This window comes from Zychaea mexicana, assembly GCF_025766255.1.
Source record: "Zychaea mexicana strain RSA 1403 chromosome Unknown BDB00scaffold_176, whole genome shotgun sequence".
In the NCBI taxonomy this organism is placed as follows: Eukaryota; Fungi; Mucoromycota; class Mucoromycetes; order Mucorales; family Lichtheimiaceae; genus Zychaea; species Zychaea mexicana.
This window is the reverse complement of record NW_026516839.1, coordinates 48,191-69,381: the sequence shown is the minus strand read 5'-3', so window position 1 is coordinate 69,381 and position 21,191 is coordinate 48,191. Positions and strand designations below refer to the sequence as shown.

Here is a 21,191-nt window from a genome sequence, read left to right as displayed (position 1 = left end):
TACAGATGCAATCAATGCGTCTTGTAGTTTTGAGGCACCAAGATGGCTGACACCGACAAAGTTTACAAGCGGCATTTTAGTCACACTTGCTTTGTAAGTTGCATCAATGACAATAATCTCGTTGATCTGATTCGCTTTGCTAGGCTTGATTTTGTGCGAGATAAAAATGGCTTCAACTTTTATTCACTGACTCATGTAGTTTTATCTCGTCATGTACTTGTTGCTGATGAAAAACTCGAGTATCTTGCTGAAATCGCCGTGATTGTCTTCACGGAAGATGCGTGCGCGAACGTTGTACAGATCGTTCATTGACAGCTTGGTACAGTAACGTCTTCGTGGCCCCTTATCACTTCAAACACTTTGGCTGGTTTGATCTAGCGCTCCGTCTTAGAATGAACCTGCTGTCGAACTTCGGATGCTGGTGGTGGAATTGTGGTTGATTGCTAAGTTCATGATTATGCTCGTCGGTACTACATATTGACAGTCGTTACGCGCCAATGCTTCTTTTCTTGTATCCACTTCACGTACATGCGCCACATACATCTTGTCTTTTTCGTCGATGTTTGACGTTGACGAGTTTCTTCATCGATTCCATGTGTGTTACGATAGCGGTTGCCATGCACGCAATGAAGCACAATTTCTTTGTCATCGCTATTCTTCGTAGAGACTGCAAAATTCTAGCATTGTACATGTTCGTTCAGATCCGCAAGGAATTTCTCTGTAGAAACAGTATATGTCCTGCCAACCGATTTATCCATGACGTGGAGTATATCTGTAAATCGGTGTATAGAGATAAAGAAAGTACAGTTATAGTCACTCTCTTTTATATGACTGAATCGCCACATAGGAACGTCTGGTTAGAGACCAAATTTCCAATGAGAAACTGGTACTATGCGCGAAATGAATTGCATACCACACCTACGCTGTTGTTTGATGTAGAACTGGAAGGAATAACAAAAAAAAGTCATGTTTATTCTGACATCTCTCTATGTATTGAATCATACTCTTATCATAGCTTGTTGCGGACATCCCACAAATGAAGATATCACAGAATAAAAGATCCTTTTTCCATGCTTGCGACGCACCATTGATTCGCATGTAACCTCGAAAATTTATTGATAGAATGGTGTGTCCGTAGCAGTTCCCTTTGTGTCTTTATTAAGCTTCTTTGATTTTTCGCTAAGAACACTTGCATACAGCTTACAATTTTGCACCTTATCCACACTTCCGAATACATTCAGTAGTGATACTAGAAGAAGTCACTTGGTATGATGAGAATGATAAAATGGGGGTATGTCTACAAATATCATCTCTTCCGTTCTGATATTTCACACTAGTTTCAAGCGAAAATACAGATTATATGGGCCCAAAGTCACCTTTCTTTGCTTCATTTTCTAAGGAAGGGATAACGTGTCGTCAAATTTGATGGTTGTTTGAATATGCTTGTGATATCTTTGATATGATACTCCTGTATTTTTTAAAGATAGTCGATTCTCGGCTTGCGAATGATATCTTTGGATTGACACTAGCTATGCCATGATACAGTGGATGATTGGGAGAAAAGAAGGATGGTGATAAATGAGAAGGAACTGAAGGTGATGCTCATTGTGAAATACTGATAAGAGAAACTGGTAGCCATCATGGGATGAGGGGAAGTAAGGAAAAGTAATATAAGTCGTGCCAGTGAAAAATGATCAGCATCATGATAAAGGAAAACAGAATAGAATGAGGATGAGAAAATATATACAATGTAGGTTGGTTATCAATAGTCTAGTGTGCATTCACGCGAACGGTCCATGGATCCATCCTTGATATTTTTTATAGTCGATATGTCGAGGCGTGGTGGATGCGAATTTCCTCGTTCAACTTCTCGATCTTATTGTTTGAGGCAGTTCCCCCAAAAAACTTCGTATAGAGAAAGTAACGATTCAATATTGCTTCTGCTTGTGAATGAGTCCAGTTCTTGTATTGGCTTTGGAAAAGTAATTGCCAGTACTTCAGTCATGGTATAAAACGAACTGTTTGGCATTTTCTGAGTGATATAACTTTGAGGTTATAACCTAGAAAAAAAAAAGAATCAACAGCCATATACAAAAAATGAATTAGGGTGTAGCACACATAAAACACCAGGATTTAACATTTACCATGGATCTGGAACCCTAGAACACCACACAATTTGGATTTTTCAACAGCTTTGGCATTCATAACCACTAATCTCAAGATGTCATTGGCCAAACAGTCGATATTTGGACTTGGTTCTGCCAATTTGGCCTCGCCGTATCCCAATGGACGTCCCCAACTAAGCTGATCAATCTCGCAAATCATTGCGTCGGGTTGCACACGGACTACTTCGCTAGCACTACCGTCATCTGGAACAACGTTGGTCCTATATATGACCGAATATCCATCCAGATCGGTAATAACCAAAAAGAATAAGTAATAAAGAAATCATGCATAGTGTATGATCATGTAAAACGGAAAAGATATGTACTTACCATCTCAATGACACATTACGATCAGGATCCAACAACAAAGCAGAGAGAATGGGATCGAAAACACCACTCCATAATTCTGTTTCACCCATGGTGACAGTAGTTAAGAGCGTTTTCGACGGAAGCCTCTGGATCCTAGATAGGTGCGGACATCAGCACAAACCTAATAGCCATTCACAATACATGACAAGTCACAATAAGAGCTTACAAATTCGATAAACCCATTAAAAGTTGTGCTTCGCAATCTTTCTTGTCAATACTCATGGCAACTAACTTCTGGACGGCTTCACGTGTCCTGATGCGTTTCTTTTTCAAGTCCTGTTTTTGTTCAAAGAATATATTATTAAACCATTAGCGAGAACCCAATGTCGTAAATACATACATAAATGAAATCAACAAGAACTTTGGCAATCCTGGAAGCTTCTTCTTCTACATCAGCGAGTAGGCTTTTCCGAGTGTTGTCGTGCCATTCGCTCAGGACTTGATCAGTGAAATGCGCACGTGTGTATTTATTGAATCGGGAAGGCTTTAATAGCATGACATCACTCAAAGCCCTATAAAGAGACGGTGATAACCATATAAGCCAAGTAATAAGTATATCTACCAGAATAAGTAAATGAAAAGGAAGCATCAATAAACATACATCAACTCGGGAACACCATTCTCCATACTGAACTCATGGCCAGTAAGCGCATCCCCAAGAATTTTTTTCTTATATGCAGCAAATTGTTCAGTTAGTGTTGGCTGTTGGGTTGTTTGGTCGTTTTGCTGGTGTCTAAATAAAAGCAAGCGTTAGCGTAACACATCAGCAGAAAGTTTGACCAAAATATATGGTTTGAGTAGTGCATACCAGACCAACTGCTTCGTCTTCTTGTCTTTCTTTCCTTTTCGAGCGCTGTTTTCAATATAGTTAGAGCCATAAGCTTTATCGCTAATTCTGCCAACGGGGCTTCCAAATGTTGACTGTGTGCATCCATCATACTTACATTTTCTCCTGCATTTTCAATATTTTGATTTTCTTTGATACTGGTGCTTCCGCCACTGTTGCTATTATTGTTTTCAGTAAGAAAGGTGATCAGTTAGATAACTAAGAGATTGAATTATAAACAATTAATTTTACTATAAACAGTAAGAAGTTAATTTTGTTGAGTGATTATTATATTAAGTGTTTACTAATTTTTATATTTAATTAAAAATTATGTTACTAATAAGGTGTCAATCTAGTTAGCCTAGCCTTTAATTTATTTCTAGATAACATTAATAAAAGTATATATGCTCTACTTCAACTTACTCTTACTGCTACCATTGTTTTGTATGCTTCAGGAAGCACATTGAAGTTGTGTCATGATTGTTGCAAATAAAAAATGCAATGGGGCATTAGATGGTATGTTGCTTGGTATACGAGATCCATGATAAAAACTGTACATTTAAAGCCTAGTTTATCTCAAGTCAGAAAACTATTTCGATCTCACATATAGTCAAGACTTAATGCTACATCACATACCTTCCACTTAAATTCCAGTAGCAAAAATTTCATCGTCATCGAATCCTTCTTCAATGAAATTATCGATGCTACCTTTCATTTCATTTGCCATTTTTATGAAATCAGGTCTGCTACCGTCAGCAACCTTGGAAGGCGCCTTGATTTCCACAAATACTAATGTTTGTTCGGGCATACCCGCGAATTCGAATACCATCGACAAATCCACAAAGCGTCCTACTTTTCCTCTTCTTGCTTTCGATCCGGTAACTTGGCCATCAGTGCTTTACATACCGTAAATTTGTTAGTTTACAGCGAAATTTGAAACATTTTGCAATATAACTTCATATATAGACAAATACTTTACCCTTTTCGCATAATCAAATCAGTTTCTTTAAAAAACGGCAGAAGAACGGGATCGATAGCATCGAGTGTGAACGAGCTTTCCATTTTTAAAGCTTTTTCGGACGCATCGGGTGAGTGGGTATCAATACTATATGATAAAGTCGGTTAATGAATCAGTCAAAGAAAACAACAATACACTAGTACGTTTGATATCGATATAATAATACTTACAGACTTCGTAATGAACACTCAATTCTTTCATTATATCCGAACAAATCGTCGGGAAGCTGCTTAATAATTGGCTTGCATTTTGTAAAGTCTTTTCTTGCAGCCTATAAAAGTAATGTTTGTTTGTTTGTAACTACTCACTGACAGGCTTTGTATAGTATAACAAAAAAAAAGAATTGCTACCTTTGCGAATTAGTGAATGCAAGTAATGGTGTCCATCAGTAAATCTTTGATATGATACTGTTCATCACATTCTTCAACCATCTCGTTCCACACATCTTCGTCAAATCCATAAATCAAACGTGCATTCGATGCACAGTTGATGCTGTCGATTAAAAAAATACAATTTAAAGATCTATTAAGCATTTAAATATATGTGATTCCAAAATTAATTAACTTATCTTTTCCGAATTTGACCACGAAGGTATATATAATTGTTTTATCGATTCTAGTTACTACCACTTACAATTCTTCATGAATTGATGTCAATTTTCCATTACTCGCTTTGTCGATAGATTCTTCTCTATATCCAATAAGCTGTTCTGTGATCGGTTCCCCATTAATGACCCACTATATATGATTGTTAAAATATATTAACGACAGCATGAGTGCCTAAAACGTTCCAGTGGATCAACGTTCAGCCTGTTACCTTTTCGGTGTCGCTGCAAAGAGTGATAGTAGGTGATTTGTTGTTGGTAAGGTAATCAACGATCTTTTTTCTCTATTGAAAAGAATAAAAATGGTTAAAGACGCCTTTTTTAGAACACAGGATTGCTGACTTGTTTTTTTAATTTGATATACTAACCCTTTTAGTAGTAGTGGTGGTGGCGGCGGTGCTGCTGTGGGAACAGGGCCTGAGCGTTTCCCCTCGATTTCAGAGTGCGAGCTGCTTGCACTTGCGGTTGCACTTTCTCTACTTCGTTTCACGGCAATGACAGTCTAAGAAAAAGGAAACATCAATAACAACCAAATAAATAGAACATAACCTCCAGTTTTGAGTGTTTATACCTTTCCTTTTTCTTTTTCTTTGATCTAGTTTAGTTTAGGTGGATGACAAAACGTTAGTATAAACTAGCTAGGCTTTTTACACCCTCTCATGCAATATCATGATTTACCGTTCTCAACAACTCATACCAGTCTGGTTGAGCTTTGCTGAAATTCTATGTGTATAGTTTGGTTAAAAATCACTAATAATATCTCTCAAGTATATAAGAAAAGGCTCTTACCTGTATGTTGTTGCTCGTAACGTATTTATTAAAAATCATAAGCCAACTTGATTTGATATCTTCAATGTCTTTGCTAAGGTGCGCAGCACTGTCAAAATCGTATTGAAAAAACGCTTTCAGAGAGATCGCTCCTTCTTCTTGACTGGCATATTTTAAGAAGCCTAAAGAAAAAAGGGTACTGTTTAGGTTACTTAGCAACTAATTGTTATGTTGACTTTACATTTTTCGCGCTCATTTTTGTTGGCCATAATGTCGCAATTGAAGTAAGCTTCAATTTGTCCCAGTCGAAATCGAGACGAGCTTGCAAATGAGCTCTCTCCATTGAAAGTTTCTCATTTTCCAACTGGAGACGCCTCTTTTCAAGCTTCAAATGCTCTCGTTCCGTTTCGGCGTAGGTGGCTGCAAAGTCCCGTTTTATAGTGCGTTTTAGGGGCTCATCATCTTCTTCTTCTTCTGACATGGGAAGCGATGATTCTCGAGAAGGAGCAAGCGCAGGAGCAGAGGTCGAAAGAGCACGCGATTGTCTGCGCGTCAGACTCGAGACAGGACTTGGTGTACGATTGGCGAAATCATCCATGTCCTGCAAGATTTGATCGAGATCCTCTGGCTGCAGTCTATAACTTCGTTCGGGCTCGTTATCTTCTTGTTCGAAAGCTGGTGTACCTGGAACGGTCGAGGTTTCAGGTACCAAGGTAGATGCTGAGACGCCACCAAACTCTCTCACAAGGATCGGATTGACGTTATGCTTCTTGCCAAACAAAGCATCCATCTGCGCAAAGCAAGGACATTCGTACTCCTTGCGCTCATCAATCGTCTTTAATCCGGCCTTGATGTGCTTTGGCTCAAGACCATATCCTGTGGCATTTCTCGATGCTCTTTCTTCTGCCTTATACTTGTCTTTAAAAGTTGAGAACCGGCCTTTGGCCGATTTTCTAGTCCAAAGTTGAAGATGGTTGGGGATATTGACATGTTTGTTGACATATCCCGCGAGAAGTTCAAATCCGGTTTTGGGCTTCAACTTCTTACCACCAACCGGCTTGCCTTTAGCAGCATTACCTGTCACTAGGTCAAAGTTCCCCGGTTTCTCAAGCCAATCAACCATTGCTTCGTAGTGCTCTTTGGTTGTGCGCTTGTAAGCAATAGGTTTTTCTTGGCCTTGTGCATTACTACCCGTCTCTCCTTCGTCTTCTGTTTCACCTTCGCTTTCTTTCTCTTCTTCTTCTTCAAGGTCTTGATTCTCTTCTTCAATTCCAGAGACATCGCGCGAATCGGACACCACATCGGTGGGATTAGTTGCGGCAACGCGAACCCTGCGTTTGGCTGCAGGGGCAACAGGTGCATTGGAGCTACTTCCAGCTGTCAAGTTGCCACTGTCAGCGTTTCTTTTTCTTTTCCCAGTTGCATTCACAGAGCTGGTTCTTCTCATTGCAGGTTTGGAGATGGAAGAGGTAGATTTGGGTGTAGTCATGTTGATTAGAATAGAAAAAAAGAAGTGTATGTGTGTTCTGTACAGCCTATCTGGTGAAACTCGATCCCAGCTGGCAAAATTTGGTTCTATCCGGCAATATTGGGTCTATCTGGCGAAAATTGGCCAGCTGGCCAGGAGTTTGAAACCCCCTAGTATGATTTTCTTCCTCTAATTCGTCGATCAAGTCCTTTAAAGTATAGTAATCGTCATCCACACGAGCCTATATAATCGATACAATAAGTATATGTATGTGGTGGCCCTTTCCGGATACAACCTCTTGGGAGGAAACTTCACAGCTTGGTTGCTCACTGATATCGGGTGGTGAGGCTGTGGCCTCAGCGCTTGTTGTGCCGCGTTGTTCTGAAGAAAGGTAGATATTGCATCAAGCTCGTCTGACCGCGAGTGCGAGCCAAGGAGGATTTCTGCTTTTTATTTTTGCTACCTAGAGGTCTACTGCGACGACGTTTTCCATCTGACCGAGAAGTAGGATCACCCATTTTTTGTCAAATACGTTATGGAGGAGGTGATAGAGTGGGAAAAAAATACAAGACGAAAGACCAGTGTAAAAGTGCAATGGTTGACAGGAACAATCAAAACGCCAACTGATATACCCACACATAAGCGCTACATAGGGGCAACACAAGATATCGGCACATGTAACAACCCCTGTTAACTTGTTATCTCATTGGCTACCCTCACACTTTGCACCCAGAGAGCAGTTGCTTAACTTTTAATATCATTGGATGAGAGTCTACCCCAGTAGCTTTAACCCCGCCAAAAAAATTACAGTCATGGCTCTTTCCGATTCTCACCAGAAACAGCCCGACCGCTCCACGGGCATCACTCATCCACCACCTATCTACCCCTCCTCCCCCACAGTCATAACATGGGCCAAGGTCGCTCAACCCGAGAGGGTTTCCTTGGTTCACGCTCATCGGGTCTCACCCTCCTCGGACCAGCCAGCGACCACTTACTACTCTCGTATTTGGCGTATTGGTCGCAGTAAAGGCAGCGTTCTCTTCGATGTTAGTCCTGTTCCTGGCACCACTGCCGATGTGGTTGCCACTCTCATGACCGAATTCCCTGATAACTATGGTATCCTTATCCACCGTGAAGGCAAACGGGTCATCTTCGAATTCAACCTGAAACATGACTCGGAACGTCAACGTGTAATTGAAGAAGGTGTTTCTTTCACCAACGACATCACTATCCGCGCCACTCCTGCCTTGGACAAGACCTCGTAGGTGAAAAAGCTGCGCTTATCGCACCTACCAGGTTCGTCATCCATTTGCTCTCTTTCATCCAAGGCCTCACGCACTCATGTATAAATTGCTCCTCTCTTATCCTTTCCCTATCATATCCTCTTGACTATTTTAATCCGCTATCTTGTCTACATCCCTCCACTCCGACATGTGGGCGGACTGTGTGTCCTTTACAAAAAAAAACTATTGAATGACTACCCAACTCGCTTTTAAACAAAATTCTATTTTTATCTAGAGGCACCACTTATGACTCAATTGTTGTTGCAGCAACGATTGGTAAGTATTCATACCTTTTTCTCATTTGCCTAGTTGACATTACAAACTGCAGCGATGCCATATTATTCGTATACCCAGCTTTGTAGATCTTATCTCATCCGGGAGTCACTGTTGTGAATACATTTGGGGGTGTTTTTGTTTTGTTATTCGATCAGAACGAGTACTGCTTTGTTAATATTCGACTGACTTTCTATCTCATACTCTACATTAGTTGATGATGCTTTGAGTCCTTACGTGCTCTTCTCTACGACGCCGTGCATTTCTCAAAGCATTATTATTTTGCTTCCGTTCTCTTTAGTTGACCACTAGAATAGATATAGTCATTGCGTAGTTTTTTATACTGCGGTTGCTGCGCGCCAACCATGTTCCCAAGGCCTTGAAAAAAGAGGGGTCCACTATACAACTTGCAACTTACGTTCATCCACAGCGGTACCTTTATATTGCAAAGATTGTGAACGATTATAATAGCTATGGTGCCTTTTATTAAACATTTACATATCCATCCAATGTAAAATTTAATCAAATATAAAGAGTATTATGGCTCTTCTATGCTTTGATGAGGATTTTGATAGTTATAAATACCTCTGAGTTTAATAGCAACGACAACATAAAGGAAGATACTAATGATAATACCATACACCCCCGTTCACTATAGATGCTCAAAAAGGCAAAGATGGCACTGCACCACCCAGAAAATGCGCTGTGATTGGCTAAAGTCTCCATGTTGCACGAAAAATAAAGTTATAGCCTAAAAACTTACCTACAGCTGTCTCATGCATATGCCTTTTGGCTGGATGGGGGGCCTTTTTCATGGGGGTCTGGCTCATGTGACATGGAAAAGTGATTGATTTTTGCTAAGTCATTTCTGCATGAAAGAAGGATGTTCGTTCATTGATGTTGGCAGCATATATTAGGAGTAAAGCATACAGTAAGAGAGAGATAAAATGATAATGAGTGAGACATAGGAAATAAGGTGGACTTATATAAAAAAACAGCAGGAAATAGAAAGAGCATAAAGAAAATAGAAAGAGCATAAAGGTAATAGAAAGAGCATAAAGATAATAGAAAGAGCATAAAGATAATAGAAAGAGCATAAAGATAATGGGAAGAGTATAATAAAGACAATGGGAAGAGCATAATGACAATGAGAAGAACATAAAGGATAATGGGAAGAACATAAAGAATTACAAGCAGAAAAGTAGAAAAAGAGAGCATAGTGGCATTTAGTTATAAGAGAAGTACAGGTCTTCACAACGACGAGACTTCTTCTGGAGCCAACATCAAAAGCCTCCACAGCGAACCGAACTTGCCAATGTTGATGATGCGCTCTTGTTGACTAGTAGCTTGAACTTGGATGTCCAATGCTTCCAAGAGACTTATCTCTGAAAGATGTACCTCCAACGTACTGATTCCTGAGCGCCTTAATCTGACATTGGCAGCATCATCCTTACTGGTGTTCGTATAAATGGACGTGGAAACGTTCGTTGTATATGCAGAGGATAAACGAGAGAAGTCAACGGTGGGGTACGGAGTGATTACGGGCTTGAACAATTTGAAGTACACTGCTCCTATACGCTTGTTCAAACTTGTAATTTCAGCCAAGACATCTTGACACCCACTGCTCTTTCTGATCCTAAAGAGACCGCTGACGCCTCGCTTAAGAGTCACCTTGTGCTCATTGTTGTCGACGTTTTCACGGTCAGCTCCGAAGTACAACTTGCGGAAACTGTCGTTTGCTTGTACAAAATCAATGATCTTGTTGCTGGCATGAACAAGTCGACCGGACGCGACATAGGGAAAATAGCCTCCATTGACAATGCAACGAAACACTGTATACCGTCCAAAGGAAACAAGTAGGTCTCGCGAAGGGTTGTAGCGGTTGGTGTGGAAGATGTGTTCTCGGAGGAATTTGTTGAACTGTTCGCCTTTTTCTGATTCAAAATGAATAGCAGTGGCGAAACGTTCGATATCCTCCACGATGTGATGCAAGATGTGTAGCTTGGGCTTGTTACCCATCTTACTGTTGGCGGTCATATTTCCTTACGCAACAAGGAAATTGTCGACAACACCAATCATAGCCGTCAATTACTCCGTCTTCTTGTTCAGCAGCAGCTTGTACATAGAGAACTTTGTTTCTATCTTGGACATGAATAATAGCGACATGACCTCTCCGTGTACACGGAAGCAGTCAAAGAACGCCCGGAGATCCTCCATTTTCTCCTCGCTTTTTGCTGACCAACCATGATGGAGGAGATCGTTGAGGATGACGGCTGCTTGCTGGCTAATGACCTTGTAATCGCGACCGACAAAGGAACGGCGAAGACGCAGACTACTACTGAGCATGCGACGGAAGGCTTTCGAGTCGTAGCTGCGGCACTTGAGCTCGAGGTCTTTGAGCTCGTCGCTGTCAAGATAATTGCAAAATTCAAGCAAGAGATATTTGGTTACTCCCAGCATCGTGGTGTGCAGTATCTCTACTGGGCAGTCTTTCGTAATGTCAAACGCCTCGAGGTTGCCCAACGCCTCCCCACCAGTCAGTTTATATCCTACAGCAGTAGGATTCGTTGTCATGGTGTCATTTGGCAATCGTACCGGATCCTCCAGATCAAGACCCATTGACAGCATTGCAACGTCAGTAATATTGCGAGGTGGAGCTGCCCAGTGCTCATCACATCCTTTATAGTAGTAGCACTTGCGACAAGGGAAAGTTGAAGCAAGGCCGTTGCTACACATGAGTTCGGCGTGCCGTGGATTGTTGGCCGAAATAAAGCACAGCGGCGCCACCACCAACACGTCCTGATTGCTAGCAGCATCGAACATCACCACACCCTTTTCAAGCTCGCACAAGTCCTCGACAATAAAGGGAAGCATCTCCAAAGCAGTCAATTTGTTGTGGACAGCGATCAAGTGCGTGTTCTCCCGTTTGTTGCGTTCAGCGAGTGGAAGCGCAGCGGGCGTTAGAGACCAGCTATCGAACTTGTTCCATTTTTTTGATCGGTTGCCGCTAGTGTCATCAGTGAACAAGTTCACTGGTACGATCTTGACAGGCAGCCGACGATCGTAACGCAGACCGATTCTGAAATCACTATGCTTCATAAAGTCAATAGGGATAAACTCGCCGCTGTCGAAATCGCAGATATCCCCAGCAGCACCGGAACTGGTCACCTTTGCAGCAACGTGCTCAAGATAATGCCATTTGCAATTGGTATCACAATCAAGGGCAAGTCTATCGATTGGCACTGTTACGTAGTATAGATGTTCAGGATCGCTCTCGTAGGAAAGTACGACTACTTCCGTGTTACCCTGCTTTTTGGCCAGTTTGATAGGACAGATGTCGGCAAATGTAACACCATGTCTAGTGTAGAACTTTGCAATTTTGCACGTTTGCTGCCCGATGCCAATTATTTTGGCATAATCACCAACCCAAAGCATTGCTCCTACAGAATTGGTGACGCACGGATGCTGGAATAGATTGTAGGTGTTCCATTTACTGCCTTGCGTCAATTCGATTCGCTGGTCAGGCGTTTTGTCGGGTAGAGCACTCAAACTCGAAGAGGCAGTTGGATCAGCGTTGAGGAGCTTTAAGCAATCTGATAGCTTATGCATATGTGCCGTAACTTCGATGGTTTCGTCTGTATTAGGCTTGCTGATCTCTGCTTTGACTGTTGTTATTCTTATTTTTGGCACTTTGCTTCGCTTAGCATACGATGGATCCATCATCCAACGAACAGATGGCACCTTGAGGTCCTTATCCTCACGAAACTTCACGGCTACATCTTCGAGAAGACTTTTCAGCTGCTTTTTAATCATCCTCTCTTTCAGGCGATCGTCTGCGTGGAAGAAGGCAGCAAGACGAAATTGCAACTGGTTCTCGAAAGGATACCAGTCTTCGTTGGTCTCGTAGTCGACGCTGAAATCGAGCGGATTATCACCATCATCATCACCTTCGTCGATTTCATCGTCGCTGCCACCATCACTCTCCACATCAGCAGCGAACTCGGCATTAGCACCGGATTCCTGCCACCGAGAGAGGAAAACACCGTACGACTGACGCAAAGCAGCAATGTCGACCGCCTCGTCGTCACTGTCATCATCGTCACTGTCATCGTCGTCTTCGACGTCGTCGTTGCTACCACTATGCTGCTGCTGGTGCTCCTCTCCCGAATTGGTGCTGTCAACGTCCATATCCTCAGCATTAGAAGCCAAAGCACGGACGATGCGGGCATCATAGTCAGCAACATTCGCCTGATGTTTCGATGAGCTAACATGAGTTTTCCAGTTTCCTAAGCCATCTCCAAGCTTGATGACAGTGTTACAAGGAACACATGTTTTGATTTTAGGCTGCTTCTGAGTTTGTGCGTTAATGGAGAAGACGTTGAAGGACATGGTCGAATGAAGATGGTTGTAATTGAGAATAAAGGTGAGTGCAAAAGAGAAAAAAAAGGTTAAGTGCTGGGTTAAATTAAGAATGCCTCAGCTCAATTTCCGTCTCCCTTTTTCTCCACCTTCTTCTTGCCCACCATCTTTTGCAATTCAGGTAACAATGTCTTACTTATTTTCTTCGTTTAAGACCATTGAAACCTATATTAATAAAGCATCTTCTTAGATGTTCTCAAACTAATCTGTAGGCTATTATAAAACAAGATAAGAATGCTTAGTTGCTTGTTTGAAATTTGAAAAAAGCTCTCTTTAGTGACTAATCTCTTTTTGAATTAGTAGTCATAATGGTGCTATAAGTGCTTTTGCTGGAGACTGTCTGTAAGTATACATTTATTCCTTTAGGGCATGGGCTGTTAAACGACATGGAAACCGCTGATATATGTTTTTGTTAAACCATAGGCTAACCATAGGCTATATGAAGTACGCGCCGATTTATACTGCTCATATCTTTGGTAAGTTGAAAATGATGACGCGTTGATAAAACCTAGATAAGCTATTAAGGCTAATCATCATCTTTTTAAAAGCAATACTAGAATGGCATAACCTCAAGTAACAGATTCACTACTGTTTTTTGAGATCCTTTTTGCAAGCTTGAAAGCGTCATCGATTATTTTATTAGCGTGTTTAGTTACGCAGTATCCATAAAATTAAGCCCATAATTATTTTCAATAAACGTTTTTTTTTCGCCAATCCTATCCAAAATGCAAAGCCTCATCATTTGCATCTCATTGTAAATGAATTAGGGGGTGGGGGGACCTGGTTCTTTTTCTGCTGTCCCAATATGGTAGCTGCATGTGATAACTCAAAAAGGCAACTGGTTTCCTCTTTTTTTTTGCACGGGTGTGTAGTGTAGATATTACTTTTTCATGGCTTTTGCCTTTTACACACCAAAATAAAATTGAGAATACAGATTTTTTTAGTTCTATCATAATCTACTGAGCGAACACTGTAGCCTACTGAGGTACAAAATCCAGGGATTAATGGTAACAACAGACCAAATGATAATGACAATTCCATAATTATTTAGATAACAAATTATGATAGTTTGAATAAATATGTAGATATATGTCTAAAAAATATGTTTTCTAATATTAAAATAAGAATTTATTCTGCATTAATAAAAAACCCTAAAAATTTTAAAAATATAACATTACTATTAGATAGTCATGATAGTACTATTGAATATGATAAGCCTGACATTTCTGCACAAAAACGATGGTCATATAAATTAAAAACATCAGGTTTAAGAACACAAGTATTAACAGATATTAATAATTTTATAATTACAGTTTCTGATAGTCAACTATATGGAGTTAGTAGTGATGGTGGTATGTTTTTAAATATGAAATTATATACAAAAATGGATAAAAGAGATGTTTTAGCTATTGATGGTAGTTACACATTATTTATTAAACAGTTTGAAGACTTATGTAAAAAGAAACATATTTCATTAAGTGATAATAATTTCTTTTATCCTATTAGAAAAGATCCTAATGAAGAATTGAATATACAAGAAAAACATTTTAGTGATGTATTTGGAAGTTTTCGGTCAGCTATAGAAAACCAATTTTGTGAATTAGGAAATAAATTTAAACGGTTTTCTAATAATAACTCTACATTAAAAACAGATGATTATAAATATATTAACTTATAAATAAAAGTAGTATTTTTACTTAAAAATATACAATTATTTACAGATACATTCAATATAATTACATAAGAACACCATAAACTATAGGCTGAAAAAACTTTGAATTTCCTACTGATAAAAAACTAATAGATATAGTTTTAAATAATGAGATAAGGCAAATGGAAAAATTAAAAATAATGAGTGAATTACAAAAAGATTTATCAGATTTATCATTAGGAAGTGATAATATGATTATTGATGATAATAATAATAATGAAGAATCTAATAATCATATAATTGATAATAATGAAGATATAGATTTCCCTGAATATAAAAATATTAATAGAAAAAAAAGAAAGAAAAATAAAAGTGAAAGAAAAATTAATTTAAATTTAATTAGAGAAATTAACAAAAATAATAATTTTTATGAAATTGAAACAGTTATAGAACATAAATTAAGTAAAAATAATGAATATGAATTTCTTGTTAAGTGGAAAGATTATGATGAAATAGATAATTCCTGGGTAAATGAGAAAGATTTCAATGAAAAACAAATATTAAAAGATTATTTTAAAGCCAAAAACATTAAGTATTAAATTAATTATTTTTGTATATGTAGATTGCTATTATAATGTTTCTAATAATTATATTTAAACTATTAAATGTAGTAGGTTTCATAATTTTGTTATTAAACATAAGGATAAGGATTAATTCTCAGTGTAGTTCTTTCGAGTAACTTTGCGTAGCTTTTGGCGGTAAAATGCAAAACATCTTCTTGCATTTGATACCATCCATTGCTAGCAGGAGTAGGGGAGTAATTTCAGTAAGAAAGATAAAACTGGATCATATATATGTTCTGCTTCAACTTACTCTTACTGCTACCATTGCTTCGTATGCTTCAGGAAGCACATTAAAGTTGTACTGTGACTGTGGCAAGTAGAAAATGCAACGGGGCATTAGACGGTATATCGCTTAGTATTTGAGATCCATCACAAAAACTGTACATTTAAAGCCTAGTTTATCTCAAGTCAGAAAACTATTTCGATCTCACATACATTTAAGACTTAATGCTACATCACATACCTTCCACTAAAATTCCAGTAGCAAAAATTTCATCGTCATCGAATCCTTCTTCAATGAAATTATCGATGCTATCTTTCATTTCATTTGCCATTTTTATGAAATCAGGTCTGCTACTGTCAGCAACCTTGGAAGGCGCCTTGATTTCCACAATTACCAATATTTGTTCGGGCATACCTGCGAATTCGAATACCATCGACAAATCCACAAAGCGTCCTACTTTTCCTCTTCTTGCTTTCGATCCGGTAACTTGGCCATCAGTGCTTTACATGCCGTAAATTTGTTAGTTTACAGCGAAATTTGAAACATTTTGCAATATAACTTCATATATAGACAAATACTTTACCCTTTTCGCGTAATCAAATCAGTTTCTTTAAAAAACGGCAGAAGAACGGGATCGATAGCATCGAGTGTGAACGAGCTTTCCATTTTTATAGCTTTTTCGGACGCATCGGGTGAGTGGGTATCAATACTATATGATAAAGTCGGTTAATGAATCAGTCAAAGAAAACAACAATACACTAGTACGTTTGATATCGATATAATAATACTTACAGACTTCGTAATGAACACTCAATTCTTTCATCATATCCGAACAAATCGTCGGGAAGCTGCTTAATAATTGGCTTGCATTTTGTAAAGTCTTTTCTTGCAGCCATTAAAAGTAATGTTTGTTTGTTTGTAACTACTCACTGACAGGCTTTGTATAACATAAAAAAAAAGAATTGCTATGATACCTTTGCGAATTGGTGAATGCAAGTGATGGTGTCCATCAGTAAATCTTTGATATGATACTGTTCATCACATTCTTCAACCATCTCGTTCCACACATCTTCGTCAAATCCATAAATCAAACGTGCATTCGATGCACAGTTGATGCTGTCGATTAAAAAAATACAATTCAAAGATCTATTAAGCATTTAAATATATGTGATTCCAAAATTAATTAACTTATCTTTTCCGAATTTGACCACGAAGGTATATATAATTGTTTTATCGATTCTACTTACTACCACTTACAATTCTTCATGAATTGATGCTAATTTGCTGTTACTCGCTTTGTCAATGGATTCTTGTCTGTATCTAATAAGATGTTCGGTGATTAGTACTCCCTTGATGACCCACTATATATGATTGTTAAAATAAATTAACAACAGCATGAGTGCCTGAAATGTTCGTTCGGCCTGTTACCTTTGCGGTGTCACTGCAAAGAGTGACAGTAGGTGATTCGTTGTTCGTAAGGTAATTAATAATCTTTTTTCTCTTTTAAATAGAATAAGCCAGAGCATACAATCGCTGAGTTGTTTTCTTGACTTTGGTTTTCAAAGATTATGAGTCGATTGTAGAATGTGAGCTACTTACATTTGCAGTTGCAGTCTAAAAAAAAGGAAATATCAGTAACAACCAAATAAATAGAACATAATCTCTAATTTTGTGTCTTTATACATTTCCTTTTCCTAATTTTTTTAATCTACAGTAGTTTAGTTTAGGTAGATGACAAATTAATAGTATAGCTATGAAGGCTTTTTATTATACCCTGTCATACAATCACGATCCAACAGCTTATCCTTGTCTGGTTGAGCTTTGCTAAATTTCTATGTGTATAGTTTAGTTAAATATCACTAATGATTTCTTTCAAGTATGTAAACAAAGGCTATTATACCTATATGTTATATGTAACATATTTGTTGAAAACCATTAGCCAACTTGATTTTATATCTCCCATGTCATTAGTGAGATGCACAGCACTGTCAAAATCATATCATAATGAGAAAATGCATTTAAAGAGATAGCTTCTTCTTCTTAACCCACATACTGTAAAAAGCTTAAAGGAAAAAGGGTGTTACTTAGGCTATACGGCAAATAATTGTTATATCGATCTTACATTTTATGTGTTATTAGTATTAGCCATAATGTCTCAGGGAAGTGAACTATTGCTATAAAACTCAACTCTAGGCTTTTTTAGATATAATTTTAAAAACAATAAATAGATGGTAATATAGCTTTTTAATTCAGTGGCTGGAGCTTTTCTCATCTATATGGCTAGCTAGTTCATTAGCAGCTCCATGTTTAGTAACAATAAATTCACGATCAGTTTCAATAACTTTACGATTATTAAGTATAATAATTTCATGATAGGGCTCAATAATCTCAATGCTAATTTTAACTAGTTTGCCCAAGCATCTGCTGCTATGGTAGAAAATATATATGCAGGAACAGTACAGGAGTTTTCATCTCCTAGCAGACATTCGAACTTTTGTTTACGCAGAAGGGATTTTATTTTTATTGCTGTAATTTAGATAGATATCACTACTGTATTAATGATAATAACACCATCATTGACGAGAGAATTGTATTTTTTCAAAGAGTATATAAAGTGGGGAGGGTGCTGCAGACATTGATTACAAGAAAAAGATAGAAGAAAAAGCAAAAAAAAGAAAAACAGTCTGTAGAGTACACCAGCAGTAGTATTGTGTCTTTGTGTCATCCTCATATAGTCTATATAATACAAAAATGGGATTAAAGTCATAAAGATGTTCAAATTATTATTACAGGAAAATGAAGGCATGTCAATTAGAGTATTTTTTGTAAGTAAAGTTTTAGCTTGTTTAACTGCCAAACGTCGAGTCCATCAATGGAACAAAGGTGAAGAATATCAAACAACTACCAATATTGAAGAAGCCCAATTGCTTTAGTTTACATCTTAATACACAACTGTCATAGAATCGCAACTGTGCACATCTATTACCTGTCCTGGTTGCAATTATGACAGATCAGTTTACTAATTTAAAACTCGGTAAAACTACTACATTTGTTATGGTTTCTAAGCAAGTTAGGCTATCTGTCATGGTTTCTATTCAAGTATAACGACACGAGATCGCTTCAGCACCTATTGGAGATAGGTACATTCATCTGTCATACTAGTTGCAACCTGACAGACAGATGGGCTGGGTTGCAACTGATTAAGCAAAGTCTTCTGCCACGCTTTCAATCGGACTGATATACAGTATTTATCTTGATATGGCCTCAACCCCAAGTATAGAGAAGATGACTGTTGTAGTAGTAGCGATTCTATCTAGATGATAGGATTAAAAAAGATTGTATTCAGTGCATTATTGTTTCAAAAGATTCATATGCATGGTTGTAACTTGGTCTGTTGGTTGGTTGCAACTATGCCAAACGTATCTCACCCTCAGCAATTTAAGAGCATCTGTTTATCGTGGACCTCACTCGCATGATTGCAATCAAAGTCTATATACTACAGTTAGCATAGCTTGATTTGTATCTTGCTGGACAGTATCAATAGCGTGTATTGAATACGTATATGATATAAAATAGAAGTAAACCATATCGATTACTCTGCTGATGTACTTAAGTAATATCAAGCAGTACACTGTACTTTAATCCACTAATTAAAACATACCACATTTAATATTTATTGTACAGTACTGTATCACAGAAAGAAACAAAAAAAGAAAGAGAAAGAAATGTAGCATACATAGTGCTTACAATTAACGGCACAGAGCTACATTACTTTAACTGATGCTGTGCTCTAGTACCTGTACCTCCTCCAAGACCTTTTTCCGTAAAGAAATTTGGTGCTTGCTTCACAAATGATATCATAAATTCAGATGACCAAAGAATCGATACTTCGGGTTTCATTTCCAAGCTAGTGTACCTTCTGTTAATGTTGTTGACCTTGCTAAACTAACCGAGAGAATCGATCCATTTTTCTTACCTTTATTACATTCCCAATAAAAACAATATTTCTTAGTTACGTGTCGTACTTAACTTAAGCAAATTGCTGCCGGGAACGATCTGATCCGTTACATAGTGAGAGATCAACTTAGTTACTAGCGCGCAACAAAAAAATTTTAGCAGCTGCTGGTTTATAAAAGAAACATACCATCGTAAAAGCATACAGTGTTCTTCGGAACCCTTACGAAAATCGAGTAAGTAGAAGTGCTCGACCGAACCTGGGAAAATAGGTGCCGTTAAATCGATGACAGTCTGCTGCAGCTGTTAATTCAATGACAAGGCCGGCAGATATGCAAAATTGCTTAGATCATTACTGTCTTCACAAATACAGGGATCATCAACGCTACAAATATGAGTCATAATTTAGTAGAAACAGATAACCATAGGCGGTACATACATGCATACTGTAACAGTAGTATCATTTGAATTAGAATTTACTATTGGATCTCGATACAAATGAGACGGCTTCATCATGAGCTGGTAGTTTCATTCTTTGTACGTACCTAATAATGGCATACAAAAAGTGGAAGCAAGCTTTTCAAAGAGATACCATATGTGTGTACTAGTGTAAATGGTAGAATTATGCTGTACTACCATCTTCCAAAAATTGACTGGTTCAATCCTTGGGGACATGGACCCCAACACATTGTCTTACATAATATGTTAATACTACAAGTTGACTGATGAGGGGGACTCTACTATGTATTGTCGAAGAAAAATTCATCATGTACTAAATAATGTGTAGCTTTTGCCTACTAATGCGTATGCATACATCCTTACGAAAACTACTACGTACAGCGTCCATAAAGGATGTAGCAAAACGTCTAATAAGTAGATCATGGTCAAGTACTTACAGAAAAAGTGTGAGAATGTTTAAGATTAAACGTCAAAGATGCATACTTAAAAGATGTATCAGTTGCTCTTAGAATCATTGCTTGGTGGCTGTATGTAGCTACATTGCAAACGTACCAAAGACATATTCATAACTACACTAGCCATCAGCCCCAAACAAAGTGCTTTCAGCAACGCAAAATTATACTAGTTAAAGTAGACTATCATCCTGTCAGTCAAGCAAATTTTTCAATAGAAAAAGAAAGGGTATTACTAGGGACACTCCAAAAAAGTGACTCGACACTCCATTTTTCCTCAAATAAACCAGATAGTTGCACAAAAATAAACAGTTGCTCTATAAATATATCGCTTGATGGACCTTCAGATGTTGGAGTGCAGGATGTAGACAATAGAGTGCAAAATGGAGTGCAAAATGGAGTGCTAAGAGCGAAATAAAGCTTGAGCTGATATTTATTGATTTTATCATAAATATGTATATTAAATGTGAATATTAATATAAAAGGAACAGGAGAAAATTGATAATGATATGTGATAGCATCACACAGATGCATAAGAAAAAACTATTAATAAAAATTGTTTCTTTCTAAACATTTTCCTCAATGTTGACCTTTTTGATGTCCAAATATCTCCAAACTTTTTTGCGCAATCATGCA

General features: G+C 38.1%; 8 protein-coding genes across 8 annotated transcripts; 1 reads left to right on the top strand and 7 right to left on the bottom strand.

Moving 5' to 3' along the window:
* Positions 1 to 2,133: 2,133 nt before the first annotated feature.
* Positions 2,134 to 2,596, bottom strand: BDB00DRAFT_776003 (uncharacterized protein; the record flags this gene model as incomplete). Its single annotated transcript, XM_053120249.1, has 2 exons — positions 2,134 to 2,386; positions 2,496 to 2,596. Coding segments are annotated over 2 exons (354 nt in total), but the record flags the coding sequence as incomplete, so codon positions are not given.
* A 100-nt stretch (positions 2,597 to 2,696) lies between these two features.
* Positions 2,697 to 3,045, bottom strand: BDB00DRAFT_751391 (uncharacterized protein; the record flags this gene model as incomplete). The annotated part of the gene is made up of 2 exons (XM_053118625.1): positions 2,697 to 2,810; positions 2,890 to 3,045. Coding segments are annotated over 2 exons (270 nt in total), but the record flags the coding sequence as incomplete, so codon positions are not given.
* A 958-nt stretch (positions 3,046 to 4,003) lies between these two features.
* BDB00DRAFT_793319 (uncharacterized protein) lies at positions 4,004 to 5,810 on the bottom strand (the record flags this gene model as incomplete). Its single annotated transcript, XM_053121197.1, has 7 exons — positions 4,004 to 4,256; positions 4,340 to 4,430; positions 4,549 to 4,649; positions 5,012 to 5,115; positions 5,195 to 5,266; positions 5,661 to 5,705; positions 5,772 to 5,810. The coding sequence occupies 7 exons, from the start codon at positions 5,808 to 5,810 to the stop codon at positions 4,004 to 4,006; spliced, it is 705 nt and encodes a 234-aa protein (XP_052972888.1).
* Positions 5,811 to 8,030: 2,220 nt separating this feature from the next.
* On the top strand, positions 8,031 to 8,483 carry BDB00DRAFT_879487 (uncharacterized protein; the record flags this gene model as incomplete). The annotated part of the gene is made up of 1 exon (XM_053127874.1): positions 8,031 to 8,483. One exon carries the CDS (start codon positions 8,031 to 8,033, stop codon positions 8,481 to 8,483), a length of 453 nt encoding a protein of 150 aa, XP_052972887.1.
* Positions 8,484 to 9,663: 1,180 nt separating this feature from the next.
* Positions 9,664 to 9,960, bottom strand: BDB00DRAFT_859477 (uncharacterized protein; the record flags this gene model as incomplete). The annotated part of the gene is made up of 1 exon (XM_053125934.1): positions 9,664 to 9,960. Exon 1 carries the CDS (start codon positions 9,912 to 9,914, stop codon positions 9,666 to 9,668), a length of 249 nt encoding a protein of 82 aa, XP_052972886.1. The 5' UTR covers positions 9,915 to 9,960.
* A 620-nt stretch (positions 9,961 to 10,580) lies between these two features.
* On the bottom strand, positions 10,581 to 10,793 carry BDB00DRAFT_776017 (uncharacterized protein; the record flags this gene model as incomplete). The annotated part of the gene is made up of 1 exon (XM_053120252.1): positions 10,581 to 10,793. A coding segment is annotated over one exon (213 nt), but the record flags the coding sequence as incomplete, so codon positions are not given.
* Positions 10,794 to 11,621: 828 nt separating this feature from the next.
* On the bottom strand, positions 11,622 to 11,873 carry BDB00DRAFT_776005 (uncharacterized protein; the record flags this gene model as incomplete). The annotated part of the gene is made up of 1 exon (XM_053120250.1): positions 11,622 to 11,873. A coding segment is annotated over one exon (252 nt), but the record flags the coding sequence as incomplete, so codon positions are not given.
* Positions 11,874 to 15,618: 3,745 nt separating this feature from the next.
* BDB00DRAFT_190300 (uncharacterized protein) lies at positions 15,619 to 16,468 on the bottom strand. The gene is made up of 3 exons (XM_053116408.1): positions 16,274 to 16,468; positions 15,931 to 16,190; positions 15,619 to 15,860 (listed from the first exon to the last, which is right to left on the bottom strand). The coding sequence occupies exons 1-3, from the start codon at positions 16,354 to 16,356 to the stop codon at positions 15,820 to 15,822; spliced, it is 384 nt and encodes a 127-aa protein (XP_052972883.1). The 5' UTR covers positions 16,357 to 16,468; the 3' UTR covers positions 15,619 to 15,819.
* Between the last annotated feature and the right edge of the window lie 4,723 nt (positions 16,469 to 21,191).